This window comes from Macrosteles quadrilineatus, unplaced genomic scaffold, assembly GCF_028750875.1.
Source record: "Macrosteles quadrilineatus isolate MER2022 unplaced genomic scaffold, UCM_ALF_1.0 Scaffold_12__1_contigs__length_5162894, whole genome shotgun sequence".
Classification (NCBI taxonomy): Eukaryota; Metazoa; Arthropoda; class Insecta; order Hemiptera; family Cicadellidae; genus Macrosteles; species Macrosteles quadrilineatus.
Genome location: NW_026542605.1, coordinates 1,501,173 through 1,526,372, shown reverse-complemented (window position 1 = coordinate 1,526,372; position 25,200 = coordinate 1,501,173). Strand labels below are relative to the sequence as shown.

The 25,200-nt window shown below is 36.9% G+C and overlaps 1 protein-coding gene across 1 annotated transcript; it reads left to right on the top strand.

Annotated features, from left to right (window-relative positions):
* The first annotated feature begins 23,560 nt into the window (after positions 1 to 23,560).
* On the top strand, positions 23,561 to 24,955 carry LOC129004913 (uncharacterized). Its single transcript, XM_054433618.1, has 2 exons — positions 23,561 to 23,647; positions 24,162 to 24,955. The coding sequence occupies exons 1-2, from the start codon at positions 23,642 to 23,644 to the stop codon at positions 24,876 to 24,878; spliced, it is 723 nt and encodes a 240-aa protein (XP_054289593.1). The 5' UTR covers positions 23,561 to 23,641; the 3' UTR covers positions 24,879 to 24,955.
* The last annotated feature ends 245 nt before the right edge of the window (positions 24,956 to 25,200 follow it).

Genomic DNA, 25,200 nt, shown 5'->3' with positions numbered 1-25,200 from the left:
GATACAATTGACACAATCCCAATTTACAACTGTTTACAACAGCTGATTTTTTACTATCTAGAGACTAAAAATGATTTTTACTCCCGAGTAAAAATGCTACTTTAGACCCGAAACGCATGCATTAAAAACTGCTGTGCTGCAGTATGGCGAAAAAATACATTTTTATACATACATTTAAAGAGAAACCGGAGTTTCCCAGCCTTAGCTGAAAGTATTTGACACAACTGGGAATTTATATTTTACGAAAAGTACCTACAGTACAATGACCAAGTAAATTGTACCGTGACAGTGTAAATGAGATTGAATCCTGAGTGTCTGCCATTTGGTTAACACGTATTTTGGCGACAAGCCACAGTTGACCAACTAGGATAAATTTTTTTTAATATGCAACCTTTAGTAGTATTACATAAACACCATTTTTTTTTTTAATTGATCAGCCTTGACACTCTTAATGTTCAATTATGGATATTCAAAAATTCAATTTTTGACACCTGGAAAATACGTAAGTATATTTGCATCTATATAGAAACACACGACATATTATTGGGATAGCACAATTTCATCATGATTATTTGGACCGATTTTTAACAGCTATTACTGAGATTTATATCCTCCGGAGTAGCAACAGTGTAAGGTGTGACAATACTTGTATTTCCTCTGTGCTCACTTCCGCCCAGTGGACCACGCCCTAGGTAGACACTTGAGTTGGGCAACATAGTTTACAAAACACCTCCGACGTCCTTGGGACCAACAACCTTGCCTGATATGTTATCACCCGGCCTATCGGAGGGTGGACGTCGCAACCACAGTAGCTCTGGATTATCTGATCAACCGATTCGTATCGGCTTAGTCCGTTATTTATTTTTATAATACTGTTAAGATCTGTTGGCCAACATTTTTAATTTAGCGCTAAATGGAGCATGAACTGGAACCGGTTGTATATTTTAATAATAAGTGCGATAGTCTAACTGCTAAACGCGTTGTTATCTGTGCAATAACGCTGGCGGAGCGATCGCTTGCGAGCGCCGCACAATGTTATCTTTTGATATATTAATTGGAATTGCGCGCATTTCACTGGTCGGTTATTGGGTGATAAGCGTTGTTTAATTTTCACCGCTACCCCCGAAATACAGTTTATATGGACTGTCGATGGTTTTATCGTATTGAGCTCTTTGTTTACCCAGCTATCGGTTGTCCGCCGCTCCGATTCTATTGGTGTTCTTTTGAAAAGACAACATCTCACTCCCGAACATCATGTTATTGGTACTGTGAAGATACGGTTTCGTAAATCGATTGCGCTTCGAGTTCTACAACAGTTCTATAACTGAAAAAAAAAACACGATAATGCCTCGTAGCTCACGTTAAGATTGAATCAAAATTACTGGGTTTTCTTTTCTTAGAAACATACTAATTGAAATCTCAAAATTATGTTTAAGTAGACCATAGTATATACTTTAACATTGTCGTTAAATTTAGTGCACATTTTAGTATAAATCAAAAGCTCTACAAGAGCTTAGTGGGAACGTCTTAGACTGAAAGCTATACCTATAGGTTGATGTAGTAAATAACGCTGTGCTTTAACGTGATAATGCAAGAAATTCCCCATTGATTTGTTTCATTTTTACAATTACGCCACTAAAACACCCTGCTTAAGTATTATGGAAGTAGGCTAATGTTATCATTTTATCGGGGTTATAGTCAATGGTAGTATTGTTATGGTACTTACTGTTATAAATCACGAAGCCCAATAATGTATTGCTGCGAACTTTTTATGTTCTCTTTCTCAGCAAGAAAAATAATTTTGCCTCACTTTTCTCTTAACAATTTTCAAATACAGTAATTCTACACATCTCCTAACCTAAGTATTCCAATAAACCAAGAGGTACGAGGAAAGCCTCTTATATAATGGTAAATGAGCTTAATAAAGAAACTGCTGGCCCAATTACAACCGACACGTGTCTTCTAATTGACAGTTCTGGACGAACGGTGCAGAACCGCACCTTCCCGGGACATTTATCGAACCGCTCTCCTGATCTATAAAGATCCGCCGAGGCCGATTTAAGACTCTTGATGGCCGAGCTTCGTTACCCCTAATCAACTGCTGTGCGGTAGGTTCCGTTTTGGTTAACTCCAAAAACTACTCCAGAGATGAAGAGCCTTACTGAATATAGCCAACCGGTTACTTAGCGCATGATGTTTACGGTTACAACGAAACACGTTTGGATTTCTCGTGTCTAATGAGAAAACTGCGTGAGAAACTGTTGACGTCACACGGTTTAGTAGCAGAATATTTTGTATCAAAATCGGAAAAATGTAAAAAATATGCTAATTGCAAAGATTGGTAATTTGGTATAAACATATTTGCTTACTATAGATCAGCATGAATAAGAAATTAGACAAGGACCGATATATAGTGCTCTTTATGATATGGATAAGTAACTATCGTTGAAATATCACACACACAAATTAACTATAAAATAACTGAACTACGAATAACGCACATTTTGGGGTTGGCCCTAATGACTAAATTTAATGGTGAAATATCATAACATAAACCATCATAAACCATTAAAAATTGCCATAGAAAGATATAAAAAATGTTTGTGACAACCAGGTTTGCAAAAGTACTTATTGAAATAACGACGAATAATAAAAAAAATTTCTGATTCTGGGCAACAAGATATTCTGGGATAAACTATAAAAGTAAACTATGGTTGGACGAAGATTAAACCTATTATTATGTTAGGCATGTGCGTCTTGCTTTACCTGTTACCTACGATTCGCCTCATAAATAGTAATTTTCTTGTGTTTATAGAGACTTATGTTGAAGCCCCGCCCCATGGTGGGTAGTACGTTAACTAGAATTTTCAATGTTTAATGTTTCTAAGTTCACTCTTTAGCTAAGTAATTTCATTTAATGTTTCTAAGTTCACCCTTTAGCTAAGGGATTGTAAATTTAATTGACAATGGACCTATACCAGTTTGAATAATAACCTGTATAATTCAAAAACTCAACAACTATTTATGACTACAATTAATTATCCTTCATTTCAGTCACTCAACTACTCTGAACATTTTTCTTTTTCTCTCATTCACTCGCTTAGCACTTCTAGTACGAACAACGCTTCTTCGAGTGATTTCCGCACGGGGAAAGCAGGTTGAACGGGCCAGCCGCCAACGCGCAATCGCGCATGCGTTGATTATACAGATAAATGCGCAACATCGGGTCTGCGCAGTGGCTGTCATTACCCGGCTATAAAGGCATTGCAAGCTCTGGCCTAACTAATTGATAACTCAGTAGTTAAGTGTAACAATATTGTGTACCACACAAGGCGGCTACAGCAAGTGTTTGGTATGCTGAGGCATGTAACATGCTGAATGTATGTTGTTCGCAAGGAATGTGAACACTTGATTGGGTTACGTAAAAGTATCGAAGTTATTAACTATATTATTTGTAGTTACTTATTGTTTTTAGAGTTATTTTTGTAGTCATTGTGGTTACTTGTTAGTTTTTGACGGGAGATCTTTGAGACAGGTAATTTTACCCTTAACTAAGAACCCGAACTTTTTACCTAATAGGTAGGTTACTAGCAATCAGTTAACAACATGATTAAACAGAAAACCATCGTTTAGGTACATTTAGTGGGTACGACTTCATTTGCACTTTTGAAATCTATAAAGGGTGGATATGGGAAAAGAATTAATTCGACATTTTTCAACATTTAAGATATCCAATAAACAATATTCAAACTCAGTATTACACATTTTGATTTATTCGTTGTAGCTGTATTAATAAAAAAAAACAACAACAAAATTCTAAAACAAACAAAAATTAATTCGAAATAAGGTCAATTGTCTTGGGCTTAACACTGCTATGGCATACTTTGATACTTTTGGTCCGATTAATTCGCAAACCAAATACAATAAAAATATGGCAATACAATAAAAAATAACGAAAAAGGTTATTATTCCGGGATGTACTATTATTACGGTATTTAACTTTGTAATAGGTTCATTTAATTCGAAAGTTAATTCAAGAAGAAAACATCGAGTTCGATGAAATGAACATCAATCAAGTAAAAAAATTGTGTATTACTGACTAATACTAAAATACAAACCCAGCATTAGTAATTCACTAACTATTCCACCAAAACCAACCACAAAATTACTAAAACTACAATCAAGTCGATAAAATTATTGAAAAGTAAACATTTTAACAACCCAAGTCTTATCAGTTAATTAAAATACTTTTCAAGTTATTATTCGACAAGTTTATTTGCAGTTACGTATCCAGCGGCAAAGTGCAAAGCGAGTTCCGCATACTTTAGATATTCAGAGGCCAAAGACGATTCTATCAAATGCAGTTACTATGGGCCTACATCGTGGCCGATCTCGGCTATCTTAATGATCGTATCTAAATGAATGGAATAAATAATATCGAAGTAAGGACCACACAGCTCGGCCCAGGCCTGCGGGTTAATGAAAACGGGGGCACACTACACTCCACTATTGTGATTGCGCTGATTTAGATTAACTCGTGAGAATTAGCCAATGTTTATGGTTTAAATATGAGTCTCGAATATATTTGAGTACATGAGTAAAAGGACAGTGTAGAATGCAGATGAAGGCAAAGACTTATGGAATATCGGGTTTAAAAAATTACCTTTGCATTCGCAAAGGTGCTACGTTTTGTATACACACATTGATATAAAAAAAACAAATTTAAGCTGTAATATAACATTTTCTTTCAATCTCTCTGTCCAAATGGTATATTTGTGACGTATTCTGTTCAACTTCTAATGGACATTTATTTTTATTGGTAATTTTTTAATCAATCAATATTTTAATTAAATATATTTAAACAATCCATATGTACTTGCAAGGATGTCTAAATATTTTGAGCACGACACACATGTAATAGGCCTACATAAAAATAGTATTTTATCATTTACTTTGAATAACGAAGTTGGACTTATCATCGTAAAATCTGAACCATTATTTTTGTTTTGTGCTATTATTTCTATTGGCTCTTGAGTGTGCTGATCTCAATCAAATGTTTCCCTGTTGTTTAAGAGAAAATTTTGACATCGTGCAACGCACTATTCACTTTTTTGTAATAATCTTAGAAGGTAAGAAACAGTTTATAATACACGTTTTTATGTAGCCATAATAGTTTTAAAAAGTTGGTAAAATATCAAGTTATAATTTGTAAAAGTAAAAAAGGACTCTATGGAATCTCTATCTTGAAACATATTTTAATATTGTATTCAGCTAATCCAAAAAAAGTAAACAACATATGTTTAAGATAAGAATTAATCAAAGTAACATACTGATCTTCCTACTATCTACAAAACATTCAAGATATGAATACAATTGCACATTCAACTCCAAAACACCGAAGAGGTCTGTATGTACTCTATTGTCACTTCACCGTGTACATAAAACATGACGTTTTTAATTAAAGATCGAGATCAATCCTTCAGTCCGGTCGTTGAAGTCTCTTTTGTCACTGCGATCACGTAGCCATTAGGACGTATTGGGACTGTCTTGCACAGCGATCACGTCTGAACAATTCAGATTTATTCATACATCGCCTTTTTACCCGAGTGGGAAGAAAGACTTGTCCTTTTATGTCCTTTGACGTTTGCTCTCCGTGGAGGAGTAGAGGAGTTGATCCTCCTGATATCCTGAATCCTCCGTGACTCGACTCCTAGTCCTGCTGTCAATTAGGGTGTTTATCTGCAATGATTCTTTAGACATTGCTGTATGAAATTATTGCTCGGGGCGTCTGTTCTCTAATATTTTTTTGGGGGATATTAACTGCAATGATTGTATGGCTTATGTTATTTGCATTCATTCTTTAGATTAAGGGATTTTCTTCGGTGGTTGCTTCGAAGGCATTATCTGCAATGATTGGTCAAGGGATGTTATCTACAAAAGAAGTTCAGGGGATCTAATCTGCATTGGTTGTTCAAGGGATGGTATCTACTATGAAATTTCAGGGGATCTTATCTGCATTGATTGTTCAATGAATGATATCTACACTTGAAGTTCAATATCTAATCTGCAATGATTGCTTATGGAATGTTATCTACAATTAAAGTCCATCGAGTCCAATCTGCAATGATTTTCATGGGATGTTATATTCTAAAATGTCATTTCAGGATGGTGTCATCTACAACCATTATTAGGGGATGCTATCTTGCAAACGCGAGAGTTGATTAAAATGCTACTTAGTTTTTACGGTTCAGTTAAGAGTATTGGTCAAAGGCTAGTAGGGTCGTTTTCATCTTTGTTGGTATTTAGTAGTGAAAATACTATTACTGTAAACATTTAGGCCATTTTAATGGAATACTGAAATGAAAGTACTCTTCAACTTACTGTAATAATTTTTTGTTGATGTACGATCGAGATAATCAAACCCCCACCACTTTGTGAACTGGCATTCCTTCTAGGACATACTCACATATATGAATGATTGTTTTACTACAAGCGTTTGAAACAAACTAGAGTCACATTACACGAAACACACATATTATGACCAACCGAAAAAATCGTTGCCAGTGTTAATTTGGATTCTCTCATTAAAGGCCAGAGAATTGTAGTTGAGCCACCCAACCGTATTTGAGCCAGTCAAACAACGACATTGCCAATCGTAAGAACAGCTTCATTACCTGCAATAACAAGTTTGAGTCTTATCAGTACGCGGTCGTTATAATCACTTATTCTCGTGTTGCGAGCATCACCACAATAACAGCGAGTGAAGGGGTCGTTAGTGGGTAAAAGGCCTGCGCTGACCGGCCGCTAATTTATGCAAAGTAGTTGAAATCTTTGTGTTTCACACCTAAATTACAGTTATGTAAAATCGTTTCGTCAGTGATGGGAGAAAATTACACATTTGTTGGTAGCGAACAGCGTCCGCCCACTCCGGGAAGCACGCATCCAACCCCCCTCCACCCCCACACAACATCCTCTATCGCTCTCTCGTGGGTAATTGTCTACAGATATTCTGTAGCTGTGTGGTTCGTCTGTCTTTGAATTTAATACATTGAAACAATATTTATTTTCTTTTAGTATATCAATCGTACAGGTCAGTATCATTGGGAACATTTTACCATGTGTTTTTAAGTAAACTCATTCTGTTTTAAGTGTAACAATACAAGTGAAACTTACATTTTGTCACAGGCGAGCAAATCAAATTTAAATATATCATCTGAGAATTCACTAATCAGTTATATAAAATGTTCCCTATGACCAATAAGTTTAACCATTTGAACTCAACTTAAAACTAAAAATATGTATTGGCTTATTTATACATTAAAATCACTGCATAATTTCTCATACCTCCACTTCACAATTCTTATACATTTTGAATATCTTTCGTAACGTTACAACGACAAATGTAGCTTTCATTCAGTTTTTAATTTTTAAAGAATTCTTGTCAGTTGACGTGTGACACGGGTGACTTTAAATGTGTAATACAATCTTACAACTGAAAAGGTGAGCATAAACAAAATATTTAAAATTTACCATAACTCCAGCTATTAAAAATAATTAATATAATATATATACATATATATGTGACACACAACCTGCAGGATCGAATTCTACATTCAGTCAAATCTGGAAAATGGAAAACTATTTGGTCTCAGGGGGAGTTGAGTGACTGTAATTATTACGATTTCTCTTCCCCATCAAAGCTAATTACAATGATTGACTCCACTATCCCCGCTGGTCAATAATCTCAGTGATGGCGTATATTAAGACTACCTAGTGGACGGCGATGGCCGCTGCGTCTGCAGTATGCAGTATGCAGTATCCAGTATGTAGTAACCAGTACGCAGTAATGGCGTGTGAGGGAGGACGGATCCCATCAGACCTAATAGTCGTGTAATGAAACACACGTGCTGTAATAACATGTAATGAATCATTGACAGTCTGATGACATACGAGTCAATACAATACTACATTAACTTGCCGACAAAGGTCATGAAAGAGATTTCAATTCTACCTCGCATTACGTTCAACGTAAAACTATGGGGAGATAAAGCTGTTCACCACTTTTTCTATAGTTTCACTACACAATCAAATTATAATGACTCTATGCCAACAATTCAATGCAGGATTAATTATAACTTCCTGCTTTGGTCGTGGTTCGTACTGGAGTGGGAACGCAGTAGTTTGTAGTATGTGCTTCCTATATGCTACTTAAAAGAACACATGCACGTGTTGCGTTGAAGCTAAATTGGACCAGTAGATTTTACACGATAGAAGAACAGTCATCTTGGTTTTGTAATATATATAGACAGATTTTATCTTATGTTATTTTATCCTACAAGGTTTTTTTTACTGTATTTATTAAAAATGTTAGCTCCAAGCACCTCAACTCCCGTAACCCCCTCAGATGATCTGTTTGACTAGGAGAGTCTATTGCGGAGTCGTGACCAGTCTTGTGAATGAACCTGGTGAATGGACAGTCAGCTGTTATTACCAGACATTAGCGGTAGCCCGCCAAGTCACGACTATACCCGCCAAAAACAAAGCCGTAAATCACCACTACTACTCTCATTATCCAGCTGAACCGCTTATTAATTAAATGTTCGGTGGCATTCGCTAATCACGTCCATCTTTAATTACCAGTTTGGACATCGGTAGCCGCGCTAAGTGCTGTTAATGTGGTGTAAAACGGTTCCAACTTCCTGCGCTGGTTGTTGGATCGGATCGTTAGAGAGTTCGATGGGTTCAGTGTAATAGCTGAGGAATTCTACGTAAGAGAAGTGAGCTTTGTTTCTTCACAGTGAAGGGTGATCTGTTGGATGTGATAGTCTTCATTTCAGTAATTGATGCTGAAACCAAGGTATTTAGACTGTGATCTGTTAGTTACAAATAATAATTCTCAAATAACAAATAATCATAGAAGGAAGATTGTCCTTCTGGGGTGATTATTACCAGGGAATAATCTGTTCTCTAATCTTCTCCTAGGTGTCTTTCCAGAATCGAAAAATCCTCCTAACACTTAATCTTGGGAAATGATGGAATGGACTTACGAGTGGTTACTGCTCATTTGCTTTCGCAATGAAATGGACAGATATGACTTTTGGAGGTTAAAATGAGGAACAGCAGACGATCCGGCAAAAGATTCTCTGAAGTACACTATACTGGTAGTTTTACAGCTTGGTCTATCTTCGGCGACTTGTTGAAGGAGCAAATTATTTACATATTACAGAAATTTGAACCATCAACCTTAGTGAATGCCCGTCAACCCAATCTTGATCACTAAATATTGTAAAATGTGTATCACAGAAATATATGGTTAACAAAAGTTCGATATTTAAGGCGATCAGATAAAACTTTTCAACACACGAACTACTAGAGATTTATCCGGTGACACGAAATGCCGATGAAAGTCAACACAAGCCATATCTCAACCAGACCACACTGGTAGAGCAGTTCTACCATCGATGTAACACGACGTTTATACCTATCTATAAACCTGTGTCGAACAACGCGATCACGGTAGACGTATCTACACTAGTTGGAGTCATACTGGGCTGTAACTACACAAGTGACGCAATATATCGCACACAATGCGATGTACACAGTTTCACAGTGAGTTACGAACTGTTTTAAGACAGCTAGAATTTTCACTAGATAAAATGTTAATTTTATTTTGAAATATAATCTTATTTCCAACCTTAAAAATTGTTGCCCGAGCTAATCCATTGATTGCTTGTGGAGTATCGAGATGGTCTAGTAGTTGATCTATTCTAGAACCTAGGTCTTTGAGGTGCCAGGTTCAAAACTCGTCAATCACCGGGCTTTTGGCTATCTGATAATGCCACGACCCTCCAGGCCTAACGTGAAGTAATGTGTAAAACGGTTCCCTGTAGTAATAGTGATCAAATACTACATACTTGCTTAGAATGTCAGTTTATTTGTTAAGAAAAGGCTTATACATTTCATGCACTCAATCATAAGACTGCTCCGTTCCCTATTCCAGCTCAGATTTTCAACAGAATTGACTCATATTTGCCCGTTTGTAAAGCACTTGTAGTAATAGTAACATATGTACTTATGTATGTTTAATTAATCCGCAAACAGTTAAGTTGTATTCCAAAACACAATCTAATCACGTTCAAGACCTTCTAAGAACTAGTTTTGGCAAAAAAATAACAAAATTAAATAACCATTTAGTTTTATAAAAAAAGTAGTCCACATAACAATATTTCTCTACATACTTGTCGGCCACTTATTCAACAAATTACCCCTCATAGTGTTACCAGGTCTGCTCGAGAGCCATACGTCATGGGCGCATGTCTCCTATGTTAACAAGACCACCGCCAACTCCGACATTAATGCAGATTTACAATTAAATCACCACATCACATCAGCCTACTCCTTCCTCACCCCACAGCCTATTTACAAATTTCCCGCCGCATTCTACAAGAACAAGTGAAATCGATCAGAGATAAGTTGTACAAATGTCACATGTCCGTGGGATGTCCCTTCTCCAGTTTGCTATTCTGTTCAAAGCATGTTGAGCTTGTCGTAGGACGTGCTTGAGTTCTGGGATGATTTATATGTTTTATTTATGCCATTTTGTATACTAATTACTGTCTCACATTATATGAACTCAACATTTAATTGTTTAGAGCGGACTAAAAATAGTGTATGTTCAAAAAGTGTAGACTTGGTTTCGTTCACTTTGGCTTTGACCTTTGAGTGTAGTAAGGACTATACATTCTATTAACATGTTAAAGATGTATCAAGCGTTAGAACAAATCGGTCATTTGAGTAAAAACACACCTCCCGCTCCATAAAACAATTATAATACAAAAGTGAAATGCTATACTTTTTATGATATTGTTACAGTATGTGTATTGCGTAAGTCCAAGGCAACACTAAATATACTAAATAAATTGTTGCCTTGGTAAGACCCTTTATTCTACCATATGATATATTAAAATATAATGTTTGTACGGCATAAAATATCGTTATTCTACGGGTTTTTCTTCCTTTCCAAAAGTTAGGATTATTAGATATGAGATTTTTCTCAAGTGACCGATTCATATATAGGCCTACTTTGACTTCAACACTCAATGTTCAATTTTTGAAGGAGGATGAATGAAATAAAGATACAGATCATTAGTCCTTTTCATTCAACAGACTCGTCAGACGACATACTCTGTAAGATCGGGTATTCAAAAATGAGATAAAATCATAGGAGACAATTTTTGTATCAAGCATTGTAATCCATCTCTTAAAGCTTATGAATCTCCCAAAATACTAAGTTTTGGCCGCAATGGTACTGGATTTATCTTGACATTACTTTGTAATTAGATAGAACCTATGATAGGCAAATTTACACCACATCCCCATCGGCCGACTTTTATTTCACAAAGTGTCGAAACCGTTTTCGGGTGTCGCAAGAGATCGCGTGAATGAAAATCGAAATCGTGCCGATGAAGGAATTTGCATAACGATGTTGCGTGAAAGATTTTGGTAGTCTCTGAGGCCAAACAGCACGAATTGAATTAGCAATGTTTGGCCGGGCAGCCAGCCCCCGGCTACCACGCCTGCCGATAGCCGGGCCAATTAATAGATAAGTCTTATTACTACCTCTTTAATTACAAGATAAACATATTTGTGGGTAATAGGAAAACCGTAAGCTGTAATGGTGTTCGTTAGCCACTACTAGTCGTTGGAAGTAATGGCTCGCCCCACACGAGGATGGCTCCTGCAGACACGGAGTTAGGGTTGTGTAACTGAACTTCAGCTATGAATTGTAATTTTGATTTTTAAGTTATGTCTAAAGAAGATTTATTTGCAAACGATAATGATGGCTCTTGGATATTGGCATTGACTATAAACACTACTGTTATATAGTCAATGATATTGGTCTTCGGGAGATGATCGCGTTGTTGATTTGACGAAAATATTGGCCGAGTTCTGGATGTGTTGGAACCATCGACCACAGGGAACCATTCATCTTTGTCTTCTTTAGCTTTTTGTCTATTCGTTAGCTACGAAATTTGTAACACCTGCTAGCATTCTATTTAACCAGCGAACCCCTTTTGAAGGTGTTCATTCTGTTTAAATATATCTTTAATAAAAATTAGTTCAATAAGTTAATAGAAATTATTCTAATAAACACGACGTAAGACTTAAAAGTCTTATTACAAACATTTAATTAGCAAACCTTACCCGGTACTATGGAGAGCATCGAAGAGGTTGCCGTGTTAATCAATAATAGATATTTCAATTTAAATAATCATTTTCGGCCTAATTATCTATAATTTGTGTCTTTACGCCGGGGTATTTGGTCTATTTTGCATCGTCGTACATTATAACATACAAATTAGGTGGATAAGAGCTCTAAAGTCTATCAAAATCCGGGCGTCCATCAACCAACAAGCGTCCTAAAGCAGCCTTAACACCCGAGAGTCCAACAACTAAAAGAGGACCTGAGGCACTACCCTTCTGGAAAGTTCTGTAGACATACACTATATCCATCCTGCAAATCCTGCAACCTGCATCTACGAATCTCTTTAGAGAAACTTTGGTCCTGAGCCAAGTCTACGTATTCATTTAGGCTATCTTGCGGCATCATTTAGCGGTACTCTCACAAGCACACGCACTCCTATGGTCCTGGACAATAACTAAATACAAAGTATGTGCGGCTGAATCAGGTTCTCCATGAATGTGAACGCGGTGGCGTGTGAACTGAAGGCACTCCTTACTAGCTTTTAGCACTTGTAAACGCAGCAACATTGTATTGCTAAGCTTACAACACTTGCAAGCTATAAATAACTAACACCATGATAGTGGCTGGAGTGGGTTGCGAAATAATCTCCTCTGTTAATAAATCAAATTAGATTAGACCAAGTTTGGGCATTGACAAAGTATTCAGAAAGAAAGTGCATAACTTCTTAGAAAACAAGGTACCAAGAAAAATATTTGTACCTATTTATGAAGTGTGGAGGATAAGAAAAAATTGAGAACTGAGAGAGATTTATCATGAGCCAAACATAATTGCGATGGTAAAAAGTAAACGTTTGAGGTGACTGGGACATTTATTAAGAGAGGATAACTCCAGCTTGATAAAACAAACTTGTACTGGTAGACCCAATTGTATAATAACTTTAGGAAGACCAAGCCTGGAGTGACCAAGAGCTGAAGGATGCAAAGAAGATTGGGAGCAAGAGAGGAAATGACAGGAGATAGAGAAGAATGTAGGCGGATTTTTGGCGTGGCTAAAAACTATCATGGGCTTACATGGCCACAAGGAGTGAGAGTAAGTAAGTAAGTAAGTAAGATTAGACGAGCGTTTATAATGGTAAATGTATAAATATTGTAACTGAGAATGATAATAAATGGCTGCCTGATGGTTACATCCCTATGAAATTTGGAACATATCATGAAATTGATTTAGTCTTTTGTTTAATGTAACCAAAAACATTTTCCAGTTTATAGTATTAGCAAACGTAGTACAAATACAAGTTAACGCTATCATACACTATTTATATAAGGCGTGAGTCTACGTGTGAATACTCTAGCTAGGCTTTTTTGTTGACCTGTTTGGATAAAACATGAAGAAAGTGGAGGTGATTCCACTTGTTATGCACTTTTTCTACAAGAGTATTTCAATACAACGATATAAAAATAACCATACCTGGCCTTATCTCTCAAAGTAGCCTTTTACCTTTTAGGAGAAAAAAACATAACGTTGCGTCGATTGTTACTTATTTTGGGCGCAGATCTTTGGCCACGTTCCTTTTGTGAACCTGTATTGATAAAATTCAACTGTTAACATAGAATGAGGTTTTCTGGAGATGGGATGTTTAATGGAGTAGTATCAACCCTACAAAGATAGATAGTCTGCTTGCTTGAAAAATGTCAATGTTTTACCACCGGTTTCTAAAATATATTTAGAAATAAATTGATCTGGAATTTGAGTTTTCTAGTCAGGTTCATTGAAATCTAATGAAATAAAAATACATCCTTGCAAACTTCCAAATTGAGTACCAAAATAAAAATAAAACACTGCCGGTAGCGGAGCTTGCCTCTAAGGACTAAGGAAGCCCCCGCACCGCTACAGGATCTGGATATCCTGACTGGTTTCCTTATTGCACCCTGTGACACTTAAACCCTCGCTTCCTTTCACTCGTAATTTGCGCTTATGTTGAATCAATCCGCAGCCCTGCTCTATTTTTTTCAATTGAACGCTTCCGTTGGTCATTATACGCTGACACGGGCTGGAGAGCTAGTTAGGAGGTGATTGCTGTGTATTAAGTCATTCTCTTGTCCTTGGTACATGCACTTGTTATCCGTGTTGCTGGTAACAGAAAGTCATGAGTGATAGACGTTACTCTCAAGCCCAGAACTATTACACGTTAAATGAGGATGGACCTAAAAGGTCGTGGCATTATCACATACGCCCCAATAAAACCCATTGATGATTGGTAGGACTTTTAACTCGAGACCTCAAGAACCGGGGCTTTTAGGAATGGTCTATATTTAAATACCAGCTTCTTCTCTAGATAGTGGACATTATATCATGTAGTAGTACAGTAAAACTGTGAGAGTTTGATTTTGCCCAATGGTATTACGTATTGTTACACCAGCAGACGGAGGCGGTCCTTTTTTCCAGAAAAGGAGGTTAAGGCTCTATCACTTTTGTCCACGTTTGAAGACTAATTTCTTCACATTATTTTTATTCCGGTAGTCAGCAGGTGGATTCCGGGAACGGCAGAAGCATATCTCTTGTTCCGCGAGAGAGGGGGCTGTACTCTCACTCCCCGAATCCTCTTTTTCGCCCTCCTCCTAATTCTTTCTTTCATGCGGGCTTTCAGCCTTTCTCCTTGGCAAAAACATCAATAATTTAAATAATTTAACCTAACCTAACCTACGGAAAAAGAATTAGGATGAGAGCGAAAGAGAGGATTTGGGAAAGGGAGAGTGCAGCCCCTCTCTCATGGAACAAGAGAGATGTCCGTGGAGCAAAAGCGATGTTTCGGCCGGCACCAAAATCTACCTGCTGACCTCCGGAACAAAAGTGATGCGTAGAAATTAGCCTTAAAATGCGGAAAAAAGCGACACACGTAAGGTTAAATAGAGTTGGGCCCACGACTCACGCTCTCGTCCCTCGCAGCGTTTGCTCTTGAATCGCCAACATTACTCAGCGCTAGAATCAAGGTGCGGAGAAAGTGGAATCAGCAATAACGTGGTCTGGTCAACACTCAATCGTTCTGATTAGGCCCATGTTGACACCTCCGGGCATGGGGTGGTGTTGATATGTAATAATTAGCATTTAAACACATAGCAGAGTATTGGGCAACACAATCTAGATTGAAGCGAAAACTAGAAACTATTTCTCGTAACATAATGGACATTTGTTTATATAAATTTTAACCCTTCATGTACAGTAAACTGTCTATCAAATCCTTATTCTAGCCGATGATGTAGGGCTGGTAAATTAATATTCGTAGGTTTTTTTATGATATTTTGCAAGGAAATATAACACAGAGGTCAGTTTCTAAGACAACGCTGAACATTCCCAAATTACGGAATACCTGTAAGAATTTACACTTCTAACATCAATAAAGTGAGCCTTGATAGATTAAAAAATAAAAATATCACATGTGCGATGAGTAAAAACTTAAATATCCATGTCGTCCAATATATCGTTTATATCCGTCCATTATTGCAAAATGCACGCATGATTGAACTACTGGGGTTAAAAATATTGTATACAGGTGCCAGCATACTTACAATATGATAGCGACGATCTTTATATAAATCTTTTCACATAACTATAATGCACTGTAATAAAAATCACTTGATAAATAATGGGTGAAATAGCGAAACAACCTACCTACTTATCCTTTCTTCCATAACCGTTTATATAAAACTTTTCACTGCACTTGCAAGGATTGCCGATAAAGTACAATCTGTAGTACAAGCGGCAGTTTGAGGGAATGCATAAAGTAAGTAGCACGGTGTGAACGGCGCAGTTAGTAGTTAGCAGTAAGTAGGTAGAGCACATCGGAGGACCCGGGGGTTCGGAATCAATCAGTGGGTGATGACGGACCGTGATGGCTTGTCATTATATGGCGCGGGGAGTTTGCATACTCCGGAGTTGTTTATTACTCCAGTCCGGAGTTATTACACTCCACCCAGTGTAGGACGACGGTCCGACAGTTAGCCGGGATTTAAGACACATTGTATTTAGCTATCAGTCATGTAAATTCGGCTGATGGATGACTCCTGCTCCCGTGGCCTCCATTAGAAACGTATTACGATAATCGGTTTGAGAAGTTATGTATTGGTAGCTTGACGGCGATATGAGGGGTTTGTGAGAAGAAGATGGGATGTCTGCATTGTTTACGCGATGGTGTATCTTCTACAAAAAATCTCGCTATAGATTTTGTTTAATGTGCTTTTAGAGGCAAAAGATTGCATTTTGTCTTACGTATGTAGTATTTATTATTATATACTAAAATCGTTTCGAGTAGTATTTCAGAGTTTTCTACAGGGTAATTTTGATTCGAATGATTCATTTTTGGCATTGTTTATGCTTTATGGGTGTTATCAATCCCTTGTTTTGTTAACTTGTAAGGTGGAAATTTTTTTAGTAACACCTTCTGTTGTCATGCTAATCATAACTGTTGGGCCTAGAATACTACTTGCAGTTGAGGATCAAATTAGGACAATTCATTTTTGAGGCTGAGCACCATTGACTTTATATCTACAGATATAAAGTGTAGATATAAAGTCAATGGCCCCACTTAACCACCCATCTAACAAAAGAACATACTATATGTATTTTCTGTTTCTCCAAAAGTAGTTGTGTCCCTTCAAACAGGCACATTTTAAATTAAAAACTAATCTATTCGACTTGTCAGTAAATCCCTATTAAAACCACATCTTCCATCAATAATTGAATCTATTCGGAGGACCCGTTATGATAACTTCATTAAAACCACTTGTAACCAATAAAACTTTGATAAGGATCAAACCTCTGAAAGTGCCGTTTGGTTTGATGGCTCGAGATTTTAGATTTCTAGTTCCTCGCCCTGGTTTTCACAGCTCACATAAATCAAATGTGGCCCAAAACAGTAAAATATCACGCTTATTTCAATACAGCTTAATTCGTACCTTGTGACAGATTGTAGTCGTAAATCCCAGTTGAATGTTGATGGCTTAATTTCACAGTCATTCGACGAATCGCGACGCTGTAATATTTTGCATAACGGTTACATTCGATGTTATCTTTATTCCCTATTTACACGGTTGTTTCAATTCAATTAGTGAGCGTGGTTTAGATGTATGGCTTTGAATGGAATGAATAATTCCGATTTGTTGCTTTATTATGCGGCAAAGGAAGTAAGGGTGGAATTAATTTGTGTGAGAAGAATTATGGTGTTTTGCTTCATTGTTTTTGCTTTGTCTTAGATTCATACAAGGTGTGTCAATTCTGTGTTAGTTTTGACTTTCTTGGTTTTTGTGTGCCTCGTGTGTCATTCTTACTTATTTTTATGTATGGCTTTGATATGTAGACTCAAATTCTGTTACAAACTTGAGACTTTTTTGAGAACTAAAGAAATACCAATTTAAAGACAGACTGTAAGTAAAGTTCTGAGAAATTATGAATACAACGGGATACACAAGTTTAACTTACATAAAACTACGAGCTCGTTTGTGGCTGAAATGCCGAGTGGGTACAGTGCTTGTTGCTTTTTATCCTGAGAAAAGTCAAATGTTAGTTTTTTTTTACTTTTCAAAACTCGGCTCAGCACCCCTTTATCACTGACGTTTGGTTAATATTCCTGGCTAAAACACTAGCTGACCCTATAAACAAGACTAACATCCCATCCATTCAACAATAATCCTTTTCTAATCTCCGCCCCAATGATCACATTCTCACATTGTGTCATTGTATAGATGTTTACACTATGTACTCTTTCAAGGGACAATGATCCTGGATTCCTTCATTCTCGCGACGACTTCGACATATCACAAGGCAAAAAAATCGTTGACATTTTGTTGATATTATCGAAGGATTTGCAGGAATGCCGCACTTTCTCTTGCGTTACCTTAGAGGTCTCAAGTGCTGATATCCTCAACTAATACAGCAAAAACGTCCGTAGCTCGTTTACGGGGCTGGACCAGAAATGTCAACCTCTCTAACATTCTCCTCCCTGTGCGCTGTTGTTGTAACTACTTTTCCTTATTTTCAAACGTTCAATAAAAATGCTTGGTAGATGTTTACGCAATCGAGTACCTGGATTTGAAAATAGTTTTTATTTCGGATTATCCTTTTGACTCTATTGCAGAGCTGCTCATCAATGGCTATGAAAGGTGAAAATATTGCATTATACTAGTCATTATTGACTGTTTACGCTGAAGTAGACGTTCAAATTACATGAACCGCCTGTAAACAATTGTGACTACAGAAAGGAGTGTATTCATAGTTATAGATTATATTTAATAATAAATAATCTGATAATATTTCCGTGTAAGAATACTCACTTTTCTTGTTCAATCACACATGAAAATATTCACATTCGTGAGTGTTATAAGTCGCAGTTTTAACAAGTTTTTCTGTAAAAGTATTAGTAAAAAAAAAAAAAAAATAATATAAAATAAAAGTATAAGTATAACAATATAAGCAGCCCTGCTGACTTAGTTAAACCTATTATTTTCCATGTATATATTTGTGCATAATTAAAAAAAATTATCACCTCTTCTATAAATTGTTTAGTGGCCTAATTTTAATTTTTAATTTAGATCAAACACCTCCAACAACTTGACGGTAGTAGCTAATTTTTAATATTGAATAAAAAATATTAATTTAGGATGCAAAATTTCTTGCAATGCGGAATATTCAAATGCTGGATTGAAAGAATAAAACACAACAGCTTGCACAATTAAACACTTCTGATAACTGTAAAATATGATTCTTCATTGTTCGTAATGCCACTAGACTGACTTTTATAAAATTATCGCAGTTTAAGATATTTAGAATTACTATGTACTACCCTCTTTTATATCCATTGTTAAAATAGGAAAAGTATAACAATATTTACTAGGTCGCAAGATAAGACAGTCAACATATGTTTGAGCTGTTTACGTACTAGCGTCGACTTTAACATAGCATCAGTCAACACAATAATAGAAAGACTAACAATTTTGATGGTGAATATAGCTTACATATTTGCATTAAACAGTGCCACCGATAATCTTGAGAATATATTTTCGAAGTCATCACAACTGAACAATTTTTTTTCTTCATTGAAAAAATCTGGGTCGAATAACTCCCAGGATTCCATGGACTAAAAACTGCGGGAAAGCAGTCACAAAATCGCGGCAAAAACCAGTCTCAATCGTCTACATGCGAGTCACCGCTCCATTAGGACGATTTTGGCCCGAACTTTGCCCCTTTCAGGACCGTGTACTTTTTCACCGGAGAAATTATAAAGTTGTTTTATTGGGCTAACACGCTTTGGCTCTTTGGTCGGCGTGTTTATCACTACACGCTTGTACCTTTTATATCACCTACACGACAACTACAAAATCGCCGTCCGGGTGACTTATCGAACCGCTACCTCTTGTCGCGGTCGCGATGCTGAATGTAGCGGTCGGCGTCGGCGTCGGCGGACGAAGCTTTCTCGCCCACACAGGTATGTTAATGTGTCCACCTGTCCGCGCGAAATACAGAGTCGACCAGGGTAATTCCTTCCTGCTTATAAACGTTTACCAAATAGGGCTGTCTTCCTTTGCTTATCTTGGGCAGTTAAAAATTCCTGGGTCCGAAATTTTAAGCGCGATTTCTAACGTCAGGGGGCGATTGCGATCGTCATTCTAGTTTTGAACACACATTTTAACAGTGGATGAACAGAATAAAAAAATGTGTCACTATATTGGCCTAATGGGAGAGCGAGCTGTTCTAGTGGTTAGAGCGCGGGATTTCAGCTCCAGAGGTCCCGGGTTCACCCGCAAATTCACCAATGGATTTTATCGCTGTGATAATGCCGCAACCCTATAATGTCTAGCCTGAAGTAATGTGAAAAACAATTCCGGGCTCGTGCCTAGCGTCCTAGGACAAAGAAATTCTACTCATGAAAAGTGTTTTAACTAACATCATGGCCTTGTTTTTAGGTAGGAGATGCTTCATGTAAACCACCTGAACACCTTCCTTAGCCGTGATCACCGGAGATATAACAGTTAATGGGAGCGCTGTTAACACTTCATCTACAAGACACCTGCAGGCGTATTTGGCACTTCCTCTACACTGTCCAAGCTGTTGAGAGTTCCTTCCTCGGCGCTCAGAACATTAATTACTAAGCGAAAACAACAAAATATTTAAGTATGAAATCTTAAAATTTGGTATGAAATTAATACAGGTAGTTCCTGCAGTTAAGTTGATTTCATCACACTGTCCGGAAAGTAGCCGTTATAAGTTCTCTAAATCGTCAACAACATTTTCGGGTAACTTCAAACAGGGAACAGAAAAAAAACTTATGGTAAATCTTTCGGTTCGCTAACCTCAAAGTTGTATCAGTGCATTATTAAAACACTACTAATAACACGATATTTAAAGATATATTTGTAAACATTGATGACGACTTTGTATAGCCTCCAAATTATGTGGCCTAATTTTGTAAAGATTATAAGGTTATTTGCATAGTATGATGAAAATAGTTATTCATTACACGGAACGAAAGTGTCTTTTTGGTACTTGATCGTATTTCCAAGCTCGGCTGCGCCTCGCTTATTTCAATGATATTTTTGGTTACAAAGCTATGTTTTAAAATGAGTAAAAATTAAAATAAATAAGCAGATAATAGAAGTACATTTGAGAATTTACACGTAGGGAACCCTACCAACAAAACTTATAGAAATACACTAATGGATTCCTAATACAATAAAGACGTAGCCTGAGGTTAGGTTTTTATTCTGTGTTTGCATACTTTTAACTTATATGTTTTCAATTAATGAACTACTTTAGTTAAATTCACAAAGTAATCACAACACATCAACAATCAAAACATAGGCCTAATATAGATTACCTAACATGTATATCCGATTTTTACGAGTTATCGACTCTAATCCCTTGCGAAGTTACAACTCCCCCCCCCTCCCAAATATCAAATTGTTTGAATATGCCAACGGTTTAACCATAACCTCTTACGTAATTTTGACACATAGGACCTATTCACTGGAAGAGAAATACTGGAAAGGAAATAACTCTGGTCGTCCGAGGATGTAAAAGTCCAAGGATAGAAAGCAACTTACAAGTCTTGTAAGTTGCTTTCCTATCCTTGGACTTTTACATCCAGGCTTTCAAGATACTGATTTACCAATAAGGAGGTTATTCTTAGTAAACAGACTGATGTAGCCTGTCACAAGTCACATTAAAAACGTAAACAGAACAAGAATCTGACTTGCATGAAGTTTCCTGGCCTCCAAGATAAATGTCTTGTCAACAAGTATAAGACGCTTGTTGCGGAACAACTTATCATTTCAGCTGATAATACTTGCTAAATAAAATGCACACTGAGCTATGCAGAATTTGACCAAAAACATTGCATTAAAAACGTTGACTTAGCCTTGCAAACGTTGCAGTTTCTCGTTTATTTATTGTAAGATGGGAACTTAAGTAACTGTAATGCAAGGACATAATTATATGACAGTATATAGGCTGTCTCAAAATGAGGAAATTGTTGATTACCCACTAATAAAAACTACTGCAGTACAATAAATGCCTTAAAAATAAACAAAGAATAATAAATCTGGTTGTGATTTACCTTCCAAATAATTTGACAAACTTAACTGAAATTTAAGAAAACAAGATACACAATGTTACTGCAATTAAAAAAAGTTTTTAATAAAAAAAACTTAAACTAACTTAAACTTAAAATTTTTTAAGTTTTTAAGCTGGCAGCGAACGTCATCAGCTATCAACGACCATCATCAGCTGGCAGCGTTCAGTCATCAGCTATCAACGTCGATCATCAGCTGGCAGAGAACGTCATAAGCTATCAACGTTCATCACCAGCTGGCAGAGAACATCATCAGCTATCAACGTCCATCATCAGCTGGCATGGAACGTCATCATCACACTAAATGAATTTAAAATAAAAGGTTAAATCTCAATGATTGATAATTGATACTTAATTTAGGAAAATAACGTTGAAATTGAGTCCTCTTGAGGTTAACTTTAATAAATTAAATATCAATTGGATTTTCTTGATGAGATTAAGTTAATTTAAATTGGATGAAATCTGGGCTTCTTCTTAAACAATATGGCTTCCTTCTCTCCTCAGAGTCACTATCTGAATGTCCACATGAGTGTATTGTGAACACTGTCTGATCACTCCTCACTTGAAGTTTGATTCCTTAAGGACTAGTTATATGAAATTTTGATATATTGCAATTCCCTTACAAATAATGTAAGCCTATGTAGTAAATATACAAGTTGTAGGCTTTGTAGAAAAAACTATGGAATGGTTATTGTTCATGATTAATTGAACATGGACTAATGGAATTGTATAAATAAGTTAAATGAATACTTTTTGAGGAGTGATTAATGACAAAGAAATTATAAAGCGGTGTATGAACAAAATTAACATAGTTTAAGAAAATTAATACTAAATGATAAATGTATGAAATAAAATATTACATTTGTTACCAACTTATACAGTTGAAATGTGATAAAGTTATTATGTTAAAGTGGAGAAGGGGTAAATATTGAAATTGAAGTGTACGTAGTAGGGTTTAGAGTGAGAAATGGACGTTATCATTTACCAAGTATTCGTACGTATTGAGTTTGGGGTGTACGTAGTAAGAAGTCAGTAATGCACGTCATCAGCTAACAACATACGAAGCCAGCCAGCCACGTACGTCACCACGTAATGACGTCGCCGTTCTCAACACCAGGTTTGTTAGCCTATGATATAGCGCAGTTGGATCTGGCTCAGTCACCACGGAGTCCCGGTTTTTGTCGCCGCCGGTTTTTACTCGGCGATTTATTTGATCTAGAAGCGCCGCTCGCGCTGAGAAGCGAAACCCGATTATGAGAACGCGGTTTGTAATCCGCCCAGCGATGATCGTGTACTGGGCGACAGATACCTCACATCCACTATCCACCCACTCAGCCTCCTCGTCTAAAAGACTAAGACTTTTAAATACGTACATCTGTAAATCAACGTAATCTTGAAAAATCGTGTCAAAGAATTGTTGCAAACAAATTATTCCGATGGTGACTGAAGAGATTTCAAACCGTTCCTCCAGGACAGTCCCTTTCGTTTAACCACTGGATCAGAAGTGTCCTTAATTTATCGATTGATATTTAATTCAGGTACATTTTTTTACTTTTCCTCTTTGCTGATTAAATAAAAAAAGGATTTATTTTACTCCTTTTCTCTTTTTAAATTTACAATGGACCTGTATATGCTGTAAACACACACTGACTTGTTTTAATCCAGAGAGTTAGATTCATTATTTGTACTATAATAACATTCACTTTCAATCTAAAAACAAGGTTGCCATGGATATTCTTTAGCGATTCTTTCAATTCAATTCCAAATTTCCGTTCGAACACACTCTCTAAATTTTCAGTGACCCAGAACACATCATCATGACTGTAAGTAATGCCCTAGTGTCTAAAACAAGTAATAGTTAGCTAACTTACTCGTTCTTAATTGTAGTTTCATACAACTAAGCAAATAAGTGAATTTTGAAACGTCTGAAAACCTCTGGTTGTCAGAAAAAATAGAAGTTGTATAACAGTAGATACAACATACAGTACAGTACAGTAGTATAACATACAGTGATACAGTAGAGTAGTGGCTTTTGGAATAAAGTTTTAATACATTAATATAGTAAACATTACAACGTTTATGTGAATAAGTAGATACTAGTATCACATTGTACGAGAGTTTCATTTAAATCTTTGGTGGACTGTAGGGTGACATATTAAATCTTATTTTTAGGAAACGTTCCAACCTTGGTATTGTTACTATTGTCCGCCTATTTTAGCTTGTATTCTTTATTAAAAGCCCAATGAAGAGTGACAACTATGTTCACAATGTATATTTTAATTTTCATCTTTAACATTTTAGGTTTAGTCAGTAACATAGGTTATCTCTTTGTTTCAGAATGTACTCCGAACTCTGAGCAAAGCCGCGGTCACAGCCCTCTCTAGACCATCCACTCCTTCAGCGATGGCTACAGTTGTCCAGGATGGCATGTCACCTTTAGTGTCTCTGACCAGGGGCTTCGCAGCTCCAGCAGCCAAACTGAAGAAGGACTGTTTAAAGAAGAGACCAACCGTCAACTGCGCTTGCGCCAGACATCCTTGGCCAGAAGATGACAAAGAGTGTGAGGAAGTCAAGGAAAAGCCGAAGGACTGTGACTTCGACTTCAGAAAACTCGAAGTGAATCCCTTCGACCCTCCTTGTGATTGCCAGGATCCCCCACCGGCCGCAGGGTGTGCCGACGTCGGGCGTCCCAAGGAGATTTGCTGCAGGTCCTTCCGGCAGTACGGATGTCACTGCGAGGAGGAGGAAGTGTGCGAAGAAGAAGTAGAAGAAGTAACTCACCAGATCGAGGCAAAAACGTGTGAGTTAGATTTTAAAAAGCTAGAGGTGAATCCGTACGACGACCCTTGCGAATGCCGAGATGCGCCTCCGGTTGCAAGATGTGCAGATCTGCCTAAGAAGGATCTGTGTTGTAGGACGAAGAAGCTGTTTACCTGCAACTGTGAGGCTTATGACGAGCCTGGCTTGGAATGCTTGAAGCAGAAGGTTCCTAAATCAAAGAGGACTGAGGCGAAGAAATGTGATAAGAAGGAGTGGAAGGGCAAATGCATGTAAGGTTTGTGGGTGTCGGACTCATACATCATGTAACTCAACACGTTGTCTTTGGTTTTCAATTAAACGCTAATACGGTATTGTTATTTGTTTATTTTCAGGATAAGTATAATGAAAAACTACAAACGTTATGAATATAAGTTAGGAAATTAGTTTACTGCTAATTTGCTTCTTTACTTATTCGCTGCTTGTTTTTTTTTACTGTAGTTTTATGGACGAATCACAAAACAATGCATATGTTATAATCTGCTGATACAACAAACAAAGGTGTCCCCAAATCCAAGAATCACATGTAGGATACATGGCAGTTTGCAGTTAGTTAAAC